The 17,626-nt window shown below is 41.2% G+C and overlaps 1 protein-coding gene across 1 annotated transcript in view; it reads right to left on the minus strand.

Annotated features, from left to right (window-relative positions):
- The window catches only part of LOC136572010 (sodium/potassium-transporting ATPase subunit gamma-like), a 49,440-nt gene extending 32,030 nt beyond the window's left edge, over positions 1 to 17,410 (minus strand). Inside the window, exon 1 of the mRNA XM_066572633.1 lies at positions 17,160 to 17,410. Within this exon, the coding sequence (XP_066428730.1) occupies positions 17,160 to 17,190 (31 nt within the window). The 5' untranslated portion in view covers positions 17,191 to 17,410. The remainder of the gene's footprint in view (positions 1 to 17,159) is intronic.
- Between the last annotated feature and the right edge of the window lie 216 nt (positions 17,411 to 17,626).

The raw sequence follows: 17,626 nt of genomic DNA on the forward strand, positions 1-17,626 counted from the left end.
TGGTGTGGCGGTATAATTAGGTCCTCATACAGTGCTATTAATGGTAACATTGATGTTTGTATGGTGATATTATTTGGCCCATATATAGAGTTATTACTGGGATTCTTGGTCTTGTTATAGTGCGTTTAGCGCAGTCGCAGTATGGAGGTAATCATACGGTCATGATTGCAGAGAGTTTTTATATCCACTTTATAAAACATTTTTTTTAACCGTATACATTTTTAATAAACTTTATTCACATTTATTCCATTGTAGACTGAGTCCCACCGGAGACGTCACAATGTGATCATTGCATCACTGTTTTACTGCTCTGATATTATCAGTATGGCAAAAAGTTATTCCCCGGGAGTCTAAGACTGCAGAGCGATCTATCAGGCTATAATCAGCATATAATCATGCAGCTATGACATATCTGGGGGCCTTGCCTAGACCTCTGGCTGCTATGGTTACCCATCGGCGTCTCGCGACTGCATTTATGGGGGGGCCGATGGGGAAAGAAAGTTCCCCCCCCCCTGTCTAACCATCTAGATGCAACGAGGCAAAGTGATTTCACAATCCTTAAGAGCATTTATTCCTGAGGGCCGGAGCTGAAAGTCAAGCATTGATTTCATTTCTAAGTGGCTGAGTCTACTTTTAGCACCGTGCTGGGAATCTGATGGCTGCACATTTTATGTAGGGCTTAACGGCCTAGAACAGAGTATTACAACACTCAATGAGTCCGGATTGCTATTATCCTGCCAGCCACTAGGGGCAGCCGAGAGCAAGAGCTGAGAGATGTTTACTGAAAACCAAACTATGCAGCAAAACAAAGTTAATTAGTATCAGACCAATAGTCGGAGATTGAATTAGGCAGGATCCTGCATCTCATTTATGCCGCTCGTCTGAAATGAGACCAAAAATAAAAGCGGGCTCCTTGCAATTTACATTTTCCAGTTTATTAAGAGGAATAGCAGCGAGTTGGCTTTGCATTTCAGGCCCAAATGCATAATCCAAGACTTGTGCTGCACAATATGAATGATGTAATCTTATGCTAATGCCTAAATAAAAACAACCGCCATATGTCACCATGCTGTACGGTAGACTCTTGGAACCAGGTTACTGGATCCTCATGAGTGGTCACTTTTATTGCATAAATGGGTAGTTACAGGGGGTATTATTGTATCTTGATGCCACCAGCAAGTGCTGGTGGAGTCAAGATTGACAGGGGGGTTGACGCCCCCTGTACCTGATTGGCTGCCTATCTGCCAAGGCTGTAGGTCCTGGAAGGGCAGTGTACATGTTCTTAGAAGCCATACAGCATCCCCCGCTACAGCCCCTGATGCAAGGGGCTTACCGAGTCAGACGACGGAACCCCCCTCACAGTTTTCCCGGAGCTCAGACTGCAAACAAGCTCCCTGAACAGTCTTTTCCAGCCCCGCGAGTGGTGAGCGAGTCAGAGGAGAAGCCTGTACATTGCTTATTGTCGTCCCTGGTGGGTTAGGGTGAGGGTTGGTTTTCTTATTACAGCTCATAATGTAAGCCTAAATGGAAAAATGACCCTTACCCTAATCCACCTCTGCCGGCTACAAGCAATGCATACTGTGCTGCTAGGACCTTTCAGCCTTAACCCTATCATGTGCTAGAGGTGTGAGAGGGGCGTTCCTCCTGGCAAACCCCTTACTTCCGGTGGCGTCAAGATACATTAATACTGTTATAGGGTCCCTAAGAAGTGAAACTTTTCTTTAAGGGGTTCTCCATGACACATTGTTTGGGAATTGACACTGTATAGCAACTACATAAATGCTGTATAGGACTGCCAGGGCCCCTCCCCTGCTGTACCACCTACCAACACTTGTAGGATCGAAGGGTGGCATGCACTTCAGTTTGGGTATGGGACTTAGTGGGTACCAAAATGTTAGTCAACTACTGAGAGTTGAAGACCTGCACTCACCGGTTCACTCTGTCCATGAGTTGGAGCCACTACTCCCCATGGGCCATAAAACAACTGCATAAACTGATTATATGAGAATATATATATACATATACACACACACACAGTGAAGGAAATAAGTATTTGACCCCTTGCTGATTTTGTAAGTTTGCCCACTGTCAAAGACATGAACAGTCTATAATTTTTAGGGTTGATTAATTTTAAAAGTGAGAGATAGAATATCCAAAAAAAATTCCAGAAAAACACATTGTCTAAATTATATATATTTATTTGCATTTTGCACCCATTTGATCCCCTAGCAACCATTAAGAGTTCTGGCTCTTCCAGACTAGACGCTCCTAATGAACTCGTTACCTGCAATAAAGAGAGCTGACGTAAATCGTCACCTCTATAAAAGACTCCTGTCCACAGACTCAATTAATCAGTCGGACTCTAACCTCCACAACATGGGCAAGACCAAAGAGCTTTGTAAGGATGTCAGGGACAAGATCACAGACCTGCACAAGGCTGGAATGAGCTACAGACCATAAGTAAGATGCTGGGTGAGAAGGAGACAACTGTTGGTGCAAGAGTAAGTAAATGGAAGACATACAAAATGACTGTCAATCGGAATCAGTCTGGGGATCCATGCAAAATCTCACCTCGTGGGGTATCCTGGATGATGAGGAAGGTGAGATCAGCCTAAAACTACACAGCGTGAACTTGTTAATGATCTCAAGACAGCTGGGACCACAGTCACCAAGAAAACAATTGGTAACACATTACGCTGTAATGGATTAAAATCCTGCAGTGCCCGCAAGATCCCCCTGCTCAAGAAGGCACATGTGCAGGCCGTCTGAAGATGATTCTGAAAGTGATTGGGAGAAGGTGCTGTGGTCAGATGAGGCAAAAATGTAACTCTTTGGCCTTAACTCAACTCACCGTGTTTGGAGGAAGAGAAATGCTGCCTATGACCCAAAGAACACCGTCCCCACTGTCAAGCATGGAGGGGGAAACATGTTTTGGGGGTGTTTCGCTGCTAAGGGCACAGGACTACTTCACAGCATGAATGGGAGAATGGATGGAGCCATGTACCGTAAAACTCACTGCATTAAAAACAGGCATGATTCTGTAATGCAGATCACTGCATGGGCTCAGGAATACTTCCAGAAACCATTGTCTGTGAACACCGGTCGCTTCACAATCCACAAATGCAAGTTAAAGCACATAAGCCGTATCTCAACACAATCCAGAAACACTGGCGTCTTCTATGGGCCAAAGCTCATTTAAAATGCAATGAGGAAAAATAGAAACTGTTCTGCGGTCAGATGAATCAAAATTTAAAATTCTTTTTGGAAACCATGGATGTCGTGTTCAGTGGACACAAGAGGAGAGGAACCATCCAGCTTGTTATCAGGGCACAGTTCTGCATCTTGGATGGTATGGGGTTGCATTAGTGCCTATGGCATGGGCAGCGCACATATCCTGAGAGCCATTATCAGTGCTGAGCAGTATATAGGGGTTGTAGAACAACATCTGCTCCATCCAGACAACATATCCTTCAGGGAAGGCCTTGCATATTTCAGCAAGATAATGCTGAGCCACACAATGCATCCACAACAGCAGCATGACTTCACAGAAGTAGAGTCCGGGTGCTGAAGTTGCAGTCCAGACCTTTAACTAACAGAAAACATTTGGCACATTACGAAAAAAAAATCTGGCAAAGACGACCCAGGAGAGTTGGGCAGCCAGGATCCTACATCAGACAAGAATGGAAAAATAGTCCTATCTCCAAATTTCAGCAATTGGTCTCCTCACTTCCCAGATGTTTACAGACTGTTGTAAAAATAAAGGAGATGCCACACAACGGTAGACACGGCCCTGCAACAACTTTTTTTAAAAATGTGTTGCTGCCATCAATTTCTAAATGAGTTAATTTTTAAAAATGAAATGGAAAAATGTGTCCCCCCACCCCACCTCCCCCTCTGATAAGTTCTATTGGGAATAAAATATTATTATACGAGATTTCGAAATCATTGCATTTTTTTTTTCTTTAGAATTGTTTACATTTTTCACCCAAACCTTTTTGGAATTGTCGTTCTTAAATTTTTAGGGGGCACTTAAGGGCATTATTTTTTTTTAGGGGCACTCATTAGATATTATCATCAAAAGGGCATACAGCAGGCATTATCACTTTCAAAGGAACATTATTACTTTCAAGAGGGGCAAAAATAAGGGGTTTTTTTGCAAGCACAGAGGGGGACGATATCCCTATGTGAGGTACTGAAAAGATCACTGTTACTCAGTACAAAATATGACACTGTTAGTGTTTGTGTACAAAACAATTGTACTTTTACTCTGTGGTCCACTGTTATCCTATTGGGTATATTCTATCAGCTAACATTCTTTTCATTGGTGCTGTCTGTGTGGCACTATTTTAGGAGAGAAATTACGCCAATATTTCTGAAGTACAGTACAAGGGGTAGATGGGGCAGTGACAGACATAGAACTGGGCGTAGTAGCAGGATAGAGAGTTTGGGAAGACTGATAATAGGTAGGAATGGTGCCGGAAAAGCAAGAAGACACAAGATGTAGCTCGAAGAACACATCATGGTGGTCTGGGCCAGATAGAGAAGAAAAGGGAATGTCAACGACTCCAGTCAAAGGGGAGGCTACCAGTCATCCCTAAATGTAATGGTATTGTAATCAGTTATAGAGCGCCTGTATAGAGCCTTATATACAGCTATAAAGGTCATTGTATGGGGTAATATTGATCTTGTATATTGTATAATGACAATGTTTAAGATGCACCTTTGCAGTTGTAGCCATATCTTACCTGGGTTGGGGACTGCTCAGGATATTTTGCCCCCTGTTCTTAAAACTTATATGCAGTATATGACAAGGCCTTCATATTAGAAAGTCAGCCGCTCTATCAGCTATGGAGCCTATAAATGGGAAACTCAGGTTCGGGCTTAAGAGAGGACTGTCCTAAGGGTCTTTCTCTTCTTGTTTCCTATGCAGGGTAATGATACAGACCTGGTATAGGTGAGCATAATGTTGCAAAGAAGGTAGTGACATCTTGATTTTTGCTCTGAGGGCAATGTGTTGGGATGGGCTCATCTGCCCCTGTATAAGAAAGCATAGTAAAGCGAACCAGCTTCAAGTACAAAGGTCATCTTGATTTTTGCTCTGAGGCCTGCCATCTTCTATCTCCATCTCCGTGTGTCATTCTATCAGAAATCTGGCATTTGTTAGTCGTGTAACAATAGTTCTAGGAACAAATCCTTCATAACTTCACTAAAGGCTCAGAAATAGCTGCAGAGAGTCTGGGGGGCGATAGCAATGGACGGACAGCACTTTGGAGATTTCATTGGCCAGCAGGGAATCCTCAGCGCATCTCATGTAGCTTCTCTCATTCACCGGCTTGTAAGAAGACATTGAGTCAGCACATTCACACCCGACTGCTCCTGACAAGAGCCGGAGGAAAGCCGTCCATTAACCACAGTGTTATCGGCAGCGGCAGGGACGCACTCTACCTATCAGATCGAATTTGGGAGATATCTGATTTTTCAGCCTAAATGTGCAATGATAGAAAAGAAGAAAGGCTCCGAAGATCTGTATAATATACCGACCCACATGTTGTGTAACCCGATTAATAATGATTATCGTTATCATCAATATTATCATTATACCGCATTATTATTATCAAAATATGTTATATCGATGATATATTTATGGATGTTATTAGCATAAGAACGATTGCTTCATTTACATTCCCAGCAGATAAGTGTTTTATAATGTAACCCAAAGTGACATTAATGAAATATTGAGCAGTAAGCATCTAAACACAGCATGCCCTTGGCGGAGAAGTGAAGGTCACTGAAGCATTTTGGATGGCAACTTTACTGAAGCAGCAATTTTAGGAATGACTTAGTGAATGACATAATGTAAAGCGTAGAAAATCCTAAAGGGGGACTTTATACAGGTCATAGCAGTATCCATTTGATTTCTTTACTAAAGGACATCTAATATGAGATGAACATATCTTATTGTATAATACTGCTCCCAAACATAGCTATTATATTACTGTCTCCTATGTATAAGGATATAACTACTATAATACTGCCCCTATGTACAAGAATATAACTACTATGATACTGCTCCTATGTACAAGGATATAACTACTATAATACTGCCCCTATGTGCAAGAATATAACTACTATAATACTGCTCCTATGTACAAGAATATAACTACTATAATACTGCCCCCCTATGTACAAGAATATAACTACTATAATACTGCCCCCTATGTGGAAGAATATAACTACTATAATACTGCCCCCTATGTACAAGAATATAACTACTATAATACTGCTCCTATGTATTAGAATATAACTACTAAAATACTGCTCCTATGTACAGGAATATAACTACTATAATACTGCCTCCTATGTACAAGAATATAGCTACTATAATACTGCTTCCTATGTACAAGAATATAACTACTATAATGCTGCCTCCTATGTACAAGAATATAACTACTATAATACTGCCCCCTATGTACAAGAATATAACTACTATAATACTGCCCCTATGTACAAGAATATAACTACTATGATACTGACCCCTATGTACAAGAATATAACTACTATAATACTGCCCCTATGTACAAGAATATGACTACTATAATACTGCTCCCTATGTACAAGAATATAACTACTATAATACTGCTCCTATGTACAAGAATATAACTACTATAATACTGCCTCCTATGTACAAGAATATAACTACTATAATACTGCTCCTATGTACAAGAATATAACTACTATAATACTGCCTCCTATGTGCAAGAATATAACTACTATAATACTGCCCCCTATGTACAAGAATATAACTACTATAATACTGCTCCTATGTACAAGAATATAACTACTATAATACTTCTCCTATGTACAAGAATATAACTACTATAATACTGCCCCCTATGTACAAGAATATAACTACTATAATACTGCTCTATGTACAAGAATATAACTACTATAATACTGCCCCCTATGTACAAGAATATAACTACTATAATCCTGCCTCCTATATACAAGAATATAACTACTATAATACTGCTCCTATGTACAAGAATATAACTACTATAATACTGCCTCCTATGTGCAAGAATATAACTACTATAATACTGCCCCCTATGTACAAGAATATAACTACTATAATACTGCTCGTATGTATTAGAATATAACTACTATAATACTGCCCCCTATGTACAAGAATATAACTACTATAATACTGCTCCCTATGTACAAGAATATAACTACTATAATACTGCCTCCTATGTACAAGAATATAACTACTATAATACTGCCTCCTATGTACAAGAATATAATTACTATAATACTGCCTCCTATATACAAGAATATAACTACTTTAATACTGCTACTATGTACAAGAATATAACTACTATAGTACTGCCCCTATGTACAAGTATATAACTACTATAATACTGCTCCTATGTACAAGAATATAACTACTATAATACTGCTCCTATGTACAAGAATATAACTACTATAATACTGCCCCCTATGTACAAGAATATAACTACTATAATGCTCCCTCCTATGTACAAGAATATAGCTACTATAATACTGCCTCCTATGTACAAGAATATAATTACTATAATACTGCCTCCTATATACAAGAATATAACTACTTTAATACTGCTCCTATGTACAAGAATATAACTACTATAATACTGCCCCTATGTACAAGTATATAACTACTATAATACTGCTCCTATGTACAAGAATATAACTACTATAATACTGCTCCTATGTACAAGAATATAACTACTATAATACAGCCCCCTATGTACAAGAATATAACTACTATAATGCTGCCTCCTATGTACAAGAATATAACTTCTATAATACTGCCCCTATGTACAAGAATATAACTACTATAATGCTGCCTCCTATGTACAAGAATATAACTACTATAATACTGCCCCTATGTGCAAGAATATAACTACTATAATGCTGCCTCCTATGTACAAGGATATAAGTACTATAATACTGCCCCTATGTGCAAGAATATAACTAATATAATACTGCCCCCCTTTGTACAAGAATATAACTACTATAATACAGCCCCCTATGTGGAAGAATATAACTACTATAATACTGCCCCCTATGTACAAGAATAAAACTACTATAACACTGCTCCTATGTACAGGAATATAACTACTATAATACTGCCTCCTATGTACAAGAATATAGCTACTATAATTATGCCCCCTATGTACAAGAATAAAACTACTATAACACTGCTCCTATGTACAGGAATATAACTACTATAATACTGCCTCCTATGTACAAGAATATAGCTACTATAATACTGCTTCCTATGTACAAGAATATAACTACTATAATGCTGCCTCCTATGTACAAGAATATAACTACTATAATACTGCCTCCAATGTACAAGAATATAACTACTATAATACTGCTCCTATGTACAAGAATATAGCTACTATAATACTGCCCCCTATGTGCAAGAATATAACTACTATAATACTGCCCCCTATGTACAAGAATATAACTACTATAATACTGCTCCTATGTATTAGAATATAACTACTAAAATACTGCCCCTATGTACAAGAATATAACTACTATAATACTGCTCCCCATGTACAAGAATATAACCACTATAATAATGCCCCCTATGTACAAGAATAAAACTACTAAAATACTGCTCCTATGTACAGGAATATAACTACTATAATACTGCCTCCTATGTACAAGAATATAGCTACTATAATACTGCTTCCTATGTACAAGAATATAACTACTATAATGCTGCCTCCTATGTACAAGAATATAACTACTATAATACTGCCTCCTATGTACAAGAATATAACTACTATAATACTGCCTCCTATGTACAAGAATATAACTACTATAATACTGCCTCCTATATACAAGAATATAACTACTATAATACTGCTCCTATGTACAAGGATATAACTACTATGATACTGACCCCTATGTACAAGAATATAACTTCTATAATACTGCCTCCTATGTACAAGAATATAACTACTATAATACTGCTCCTATGTATTAGAATATAACTACTATAATACTGCCCCCTATGTACAAGAATATAACTACTATAATACTGCTCCCTATGTACAAGAATATAACTACTATAATACTGCCTCCTATGTACAAGAATATAACTACTATAATACTGCCTCCTATGTACAAGAATATAACTACTATAATACTGCCTCCTATATACAAGAATACACCTACTATAATACTGCTACTATGTACAAGAATATAACTACTATAGTACTGCTCCTATGTACGAGAATATAACTACTATAATACTGCCCCTATGTACAAGAATATAACTACTATAATACTGCCCCCTATGTACAAGAATATAACTACTATAATACTGCTCCCTATGTACAAGAATATAACTACTATAATGCTGCCTCCTATGTACAAGAATATAACTACTATAATGCTGCCTCCTATGTACAAGAATATAACTACTATAATACTGCCTCCTATATGCAAGAATATAACTACTATAATACTGCTCCTATGTACAAGAATATAGCTACTATAATACTGCCCCTATGTACAAGAATATAACTACTATAATACTGCCCCTATGTACAAGAATATAACTACTATAATACTGCCTCCTATATACAAGAATACACCTACTATAATACTGCTACTATGTACAAGAATATAACTACTATAGTACTGCTCCTATGTACAAGAATATAACTACTATAATACTGCCCCTATGTACAAGAATATAACTACTATAATACTGCCCCCTATGTACAAGAATATAACTACTATAATACTGCTCCCTATGTACAAGAATATAACTACTATAATACTGCCCCTATGTACAAGAATATAACTACTATGATACTGACCCCTATGTACAAGAATATAACTACTATAATACTGCCCCTATGTACAAGAATATGACTACTATAATACTGCTCCCTATGTACAAGAATATGACTACTATAATACTGCTCCCTATGTACAAGAATATAACTACTATAATACTGCCCCTATGTACAAGAATATAACTACTATGATACTGCCCCCTATGTACATGAATATAATTACTATAATACTGCCCCCTATGTACAAGAATATAACTACTATAATACTGCCCCCTATGTACAATAATATAACTACTATAATACTGCCCCCTATGTACAAGAATATAACTACTATAATACTGCCCCCTATGTACAAGAATATAACTACTATAATACTGTTCCCTATGTACAAGAATATAACTATTATAATACTGTTCCCTATGTACAAGAATATAACTACTGTAATACTGCCCCCTATATACAAGAATATAACTACTATAATACTGCTCCCTATGTACAAGAATAAACCTACTATAATACTGCCCCCTATGTACAAGAATATAACTACTATAATACTGCCCCCTATGTACAAGAATATAACTACTATAATACTGCCCCCTATGTACAAGAATATAACTACTATAATACTGCCCCCTATGTACAAGGATATAACAATGTTGTAGTTTTTAAATGTTTTTCTTACTGTCTGGAGTGGCTGTTTGTAGTTTCTACTACTGCATTCTTGGCTCTTTTGCCATTACTTACTGTAACTCATCCTGACTAAGTGCATTGACATTTTTGTGCTAGTTTTTCATATAATTACTGTTTTCTGCACTCGACTTCAGTCAGAGAGTGGATTAATTCCAATATGACACACTAAAAGGAATATGGATCATATGGATCATGCCTTTTGGTCAGATTAATAGTAATGCCCTTAATGTGTAACTGGATTAGTTGTTCACTCTGGGCAGATATATGCTCTCAGCTCGAGAAGAGGACATTGTCAATATTGGTTTGGGAAGCTTCATATATTAAACTCCCGACTGTTGCCCACTACTTGGTAACCATCTTTACTGGTGATTTATAGTTTCCACCTAATTATCAAGTCTAACGTTTAAGACAAATGTTGTATCAGCAGTCTTCTTAGCCATGTCCTTCCCAAAATTCAAGTAAGTTCCCTTATGACAACAGGTAATGCAACGGAGCTGCCAAAAATTCTTCCTTCCAAGTGGGCCATCTGCATAATTAATATAATACAATAATTAAATAGTTAAGACTTTAGAAAGGACACCACAAATGACAATAAAGGCTCCAGCCTGAGCCATCCGTATAACTTATCAAAGGTGACAAAAGAGAGCTGTAATACCATCTGTACTCTCAGCTATGTCCATAAGGATATAAATAAATACTCAAATGCACAGGACACAATTGGTAGCAATTTTAGAGCTACCCTAGGTCATCTTTATAACTTGACCGAGCTCTCCTATGACCGGAGGTGACATCACAGATCTGTAAAATCGTAGGAGCATATTGATGTTATTTGTTGCCTAGTACATGTACATGAAAATACTCAGACTAACAGGACTCAAATAATACCAAGAAAAACAGGTCATCTACAAAGCTGTTCCAAGCTCCCTTATGACTACAGGTGATACAAAAGAGCTGTAAAAAACTCACAGAACACAACAAACAGAAACAACAGTTACACCCAAGCCAATCTCTATAACTTAACTAAACTGCCCTATAAGTACAAGTGACATTATAGAGCTGTAAAAACCACCTGTGTTCTAGACAATGTACATAGGTTGATAGATACAGTCAAACCCACAGGACACAACAAATAGCGCTAACAGTTCCACGGCACTATTGTATCTTGTCACCACCGGAAGTAGGGGTGGAGACAAGATTTAGGCTGATTGACAGGCCGGTGACGCCCCCAGGAGCTGATTGGCTGATGCAGTTGCTCACTGTCCCTAAACCTGTAGCTTTCATTTTTCTGTTAGGCTTACAATATACGCTGAACATGCTTCCATGTTACAGGTGTAACATGGAAGTATTTAGAGCTATTAATGTAAGCTTAACAGGAAAACTAACCCTAACCCTCCAGGCCTGGCAAACATCAATACAGACGCTAACCTTCCCCTATACTGTAGCTCTGAGAATCTTGTCTGGCTGGCCGTCCGGGAACATACTTCACCCGGGAAGATACTCCACTCCCCATCTGCCTCTCAGTCAGCAGCGGCGGCGGTGACAGCTCCTGAAGGGAGAGGAGGCAGGGGAGCAGTACCAGACACCTTGAGGGAGATGTGTGCTGCCAGCAAAACACATGGCTGGACCAAGCTGTGGGGTGGCTGCAGCAGTAGCCAGCGCCGGGGATGCGGAGATGTGAGGGCCGAATTTTCATGAAATACACAGCAGACCATGAGCCAATGGGAAGCTAGGGGCGTGACAAGGGGTGTCTACTGCAGCTAAGGCTGTTAGCCCCTAGCTTCCGGTGGTGACAAGGTACAATAGTACCCATTTCCACTGTAGGCTGTCTATATAAGTTAACTAAGCTCATCCATGACAACAGGTGACACAGAAGAGCTGCAAAAATACTTTCCCTTCTAAGCTGGCCATGAACTTAGGGGGATAGATAAATAGTCAAACTCACAGGACACTACAAATGACAATAATGACTTCACCCTAGACAACATGCTTAAATTAACTAAGCTACCCTATGACCAAAGGTGACAAAACAGAGCTCTAAAATCACCTTATTCTAAGCTATGCCCATAAGGAGACAGATAAATACTCAAATCCCCAGAATACAACTGGTACAATTATAGTGCTATCCTAAGCCATTCTCATAACTTTACTAAGCTCCCCTATGACTAGAGGTGACACTACAGATCTGTAAAATCCTAAGAGCATACTGATGTTATTAGTATTCTAGGCAATGTAAATGAAAATATGCAGACTAACAGGATTCAGCTAATAACATTAAAAACTGCAATCTAGGTCATCAACAGAACTCAGCTAAGCTCCCTTATGATCAAAGGTGATAGTGTAAAGTGCCGATAGTGAGGGTGTCGAATTATGCTACTAAAGGCGAATGAGGCACCACATGCTTCCCTGTGCCAGCCGAGTGATGCATTGGCATGCCAGGTCCTCCAGAGCAAGAGACACTCTTTGTAGCAGTTTTCTACTCTGAATGGAATATCCCTGTCATTAATGGGGCTGTGCCATATTTGAAAGCTATTCACAGAATTGGTGATAACTTTTAGATCGGTGGAGGTCACAGCATGACACAGGGGGATCCACACATGTACACCCCCATTCCATTAACTTCAATGGCGCCGCCATAGATAGGCCAATGCAAGTGCTCCTTTATCTATGGCAGAAGTGCATGGAGCGGTGGTGCTCATGTGCAATCGCAGCTGCCCTCTCTTCAAGACATGTTGGAGACCCATTCTCAGTAGGGCTCATATCAGTTGGACCCCCACCAATTTGAAAGTTATCCCCTATCCTGTGGCACAACGCCTTTACCCCAAAATTCCTGAATAGGAAAGTGTATTAAAGTGGATTGCTTAAGCTGACAAGTGGACTTTGTGCCATTCATACTTTACAGGTACGATTCGAGGTAGAAGGCTTTAGGAATATCTTCAGCAGTTGCTAGGTGACTGACCAGACATGGGAAGAAGCCAATTAGTTAGGTGATGCCGCTAGTGAATGTAAAGCGCTTTCTTTTTATAGGTCACTGCTTTGGTTCAGCATGTTCATTAAAACTGAATACATTTAAACATCTGCACAGCCTGGCACCACCGAGCGGCACTGGGAGGGGCAGCGGGTATTCTGCATTCTTAGAGAACAGAGAGGAGATCCTATTTCAGGAGTCCCCGTTGTGTGGAAGCACCGGGAAAACCTAAGCAGCCGGCGGCCCCATTATTCATTCCAGGACAGGCAAGAAGCCAAAATTACCCATTTTTACTGTTCCAATTTTCATTATTAGAGTCTTATTACCCTATTAGGCTATATTAACCCCTAAGTGACCTGCCACTTTTGTGCCTTAAGAACCAAGCGATTTTCATAATCTCATTGCACAAGCCATGACTCGATGACATCACTGCGTGAGGGTTTGTGTTGTATAGCTTTTATTACATTTTTTTGAGGGAAAGATGGAACCCCCCTCCCAAATTCTGCCATTTGGTAAACATGACATGATAGCTTTCTTACCTGGATCAGCACGATTACTGCAATGCCAAGTTTATGTAGAGTTTACATTTTTTTTTACTACTTTAACACCAAGAAAAAAAAAAACATTTTAAAGAAAAACAATTGTCCTCCATTCTCCCAACAGGTGGGAGTCCTGGAAGTGGAACTTACTTCGATATATCATGGCATATACTTAGGATTTACCTTAACTGTCTCAGATGGGAAATACCCTTGTGACCCTTGGAAATGGCTCAGTATGGCAATGTAGCCCTCACCAGAAAAAGTTGTGCATGCCTGGACTACACCACAGACCCCCCTGTCAGTCGGAGGGAAGGGGCAGTACTAGGATTAACTAATGTTGGGCCATCTTCCTGTCCAGCTGCTACTCTGACGCCTCTGCCCTGTGCCGGTCACTACACTGGCTGCCCGTTAAATACAGAATTCAATTTAAACTCGCCACCTTCATCCACAAAGCCCTCCACAGTGCAGCGCCCCCCTATATCGCCTCCCTCATCTCAATCCATCAACCAGCCCGGGCTCTCCGCTCTGCTAACGAAACCAGATTGAGCGCCCCTTTAATTCGAACTTCTCATTCCCGCCTCCAAGACTTCTCCAGAGCAGCACCTGTCCTCTGGAACGCACTACCAAAGGCTACCCGAGCAATCCAGGACTCGCAGAACTTCAGGCGTGCTCTAAAAACGCACCTCTTCAGGGAGGCATACCGCATTCCCTAAACAAACCTCTCTGTACTCCGCCTGATAACATGCTCCCTGACCTACTGACTGCAATCCCTGCTAGCCACCATATACCGCTCCTGCAGTCATAACGAATCTGTCGTCACACGGCTAAATGTCTGACCATTGTCTATGTGTATAACATCACTCACTCTCCACCTCGCCATACAGTGCACATCTCCAACCCTTTACCTTCTGTATCCCCCATTACTTGTAGTATGTAAGCTCGTTGGGGCAGGACCCTCACCCCTATTGTTTCCATCAATTGATTACTATGTATCCGTGGTTCTGTAATGTTTGTATTTTGTCTTTCTGTATCCCCTGTCTATGTAAGCGCTGCGGAATATGTTGGCGCTATACAAATAAAGTTTATTATTATTATTATTATTATTATCTACTGCCCAAATCCACAAAGCAGTGTGCTGCACCCCCATTTGGTCTATACAGAGTAGGCGGTCATCATTTATGTTGGGTCACATCAAATATTTTTGGGCCACCAGTATGTGCAGATTGTGCAATGATAACATGTACAAACATTCTACCTGGGCTGCACGACATACCACAGCGCTGTACAGAGCGAGCCTCCTTGTAACCCCTTCCGCTTCTCCTTTCATCCTCTGCTGCACTTTCTCCAAGTCTCCTTCCAGCAGATCCCGCACCTTCTTATATCTTAATGCAGCTCAGCCCAAGTCTGTCATTCTGCAGAGAATCTAGGACACAATGTTTGTGCCTGCGTGCAGCGGACCCCCCTGCCTCTATACCCACACCCGCCCCCTTGTAATCCCTAAAGTGAGATGATCCTGACCCACCGGCCCCACCCTACGATGTAACCCCTAAAGTGAGATGGTCCTGAACTCCAGTGCCCCCGCCTCTATATCCGTTCCCGTGTTACCTCTAGGGTGAGATGATCCTGACTCCCATATCCATCCCCTATAACCCCTAAACTGAGGTCGTCCTGAACCCCCAGCACTATATCTGTACCCATAACACCCCTAAAGTAAGATTATCCTGACTCCCACCCCCGCTGCACCATATCCATCCCTATGTAACACCTAAAGTGAGATGATCCAACCCCCTGCACCATATCTGTCCCCATGAACTTCAGTCCCCCCGCCTCTAAATCCGTTCTCTTGTTTACCTCTACAGTGAGATGATCCTGACCCCCTTATCCATCACCTCAGACCCCTAAAGTGAGGTGGTTCTTCCCCCCAGCACTTTATCCGTCCCCATACAACCCCTAAAGTGAGATGATCCAGCCCCCTGCACCATATCCGCCCCCATGTAACCCCTAAAGTGAAACGATCTTGACCCCCAGCTTCCATATCCATCCCTATTTAACCCCTAAAGTGACAGCACCCTGACCACTAGTCCTGCCTGCCATCATATCTGTCCCCATGTAACCCTTAAAGTGAGATGATCCTGAGCCCCAGCTGCCCCGCCTGTATACATGTCCCCGCCTAACCCCTAAAGTGCACTGACCCTGACCCCCATCTCCCCTTCCGCTTCTATATCCATCTCTATATAACCCCTAACGTGAGATGGAGATGATCCTAACCTCAAGCCCTATATCCACCCCCCTATAGCCCCTAAAACTAGATAAACCTGACCCCCAGCTCCGCCCGCCCCTATATTTATGCCATTAAATCGCCTAGAGCGGGATAATGCTGACCCCCAGCCCACCTGTCCCCATATAACCCCTCGCGCGAGATGATCTTAATGACTGCAGAGAACTTTCCATGAGCCCAGACAAGTGCCAGGAAATACCTTAAACCCTGCAAATTGCCCACATGGTCAGTAGCCCCCTTATTTAGCCCATGGCCCCCACAGGGTCGCCCTGCTGCTCCTCCATTAACCCCATGTGCTTCTGCTTGCGGCAATGCATTGGAAGAGCTACTCAGCTGGGACACTGCAATGCACCTGCAGTAAGGATGGAGGAGGAACATACTGCAGAGAAGATTGTCTTCCCGCACAACGTGGACTCAGAACCTCTAAGAAATGACAGAGAGGCCGGAACCGACCCCTTAAAAAACCCATTAACCCTTCCAGGCCCTATAAAACGCTTTTGCAGCCAATCGGCATGGACCAAAGTGTATTAACCCCCTGAGGCTCAGATTCTGGAATCCAAATCTCTATCAATCCCACTTGGCACCTAAGGGCCAAATACGCAGATGCATATATATACACACATATATATATATATATATATATATATATATATATATATATATATATACACACACACACACCACATATATGTGTATAAATATACGTATACACACCGAGGGACTGTGAGCCCCAATGGGAACAGAACCCAGTATCTAGTGATGTACAGCGCTGTGGAATATGTATGCTCTATATATATGTGCATGCACGCACTTTTCCTTCTTCCTACCTGTTCCACTTCTCTCGGTTGGGGTGGCCATGCTGCAGCGCAGGTGAGAGCGACACTAGTTTTCCTGTCCCTGTATTGCGGTGTAGAGTGCGGTGACAGTCTACGGGATGCTTGCTGATGTCCTGTATGGTGTGTGCATGGGTGGACGCAATGCCAAGACTCAATGCATGTAGCAGAGCCCGCTGCGTGCTGTAAGCTATACGGTGTAGTGTCTGCCTGCTCTTCTATACTGGGGATGCTGCAGACCTGAAGTCACACAGCTGGTTGAGGTGGGGAGGGAGGAGGAGGAGGGGGGTCCTTACATTTATTCTTTTTCGTTCCCTATCTCCCAAGGGGCTCTGTCTCTCGGCCAATCACAGGCAGCCTGAGCCCCCGTCTGCTCTCTCATTGGCCCTCTGCTTTTCAGAGATGCTTCGGCTGTTTGCAGCTGATTTAGTGCTGAGAGTGCGGAGGAGATGCGGGAAAAT

Source organism: Eleutherodactylus coqui, chromosome 6 (genome assembly GCF_035609145.1).
Source record: "Eleutherodactylus coqui strain aEleCoq1 chromosome 6, aEleCoq1.hap1, whole genome shotgun sequence".
Taxonomy (NCBI): domain Eukaryota; kingdom Metazoa; phylum Chordata; class Amphibia; order Anura; family Eleutherodactylidae; genus Eleutherodactylus; species Eleutherodactylus coqui.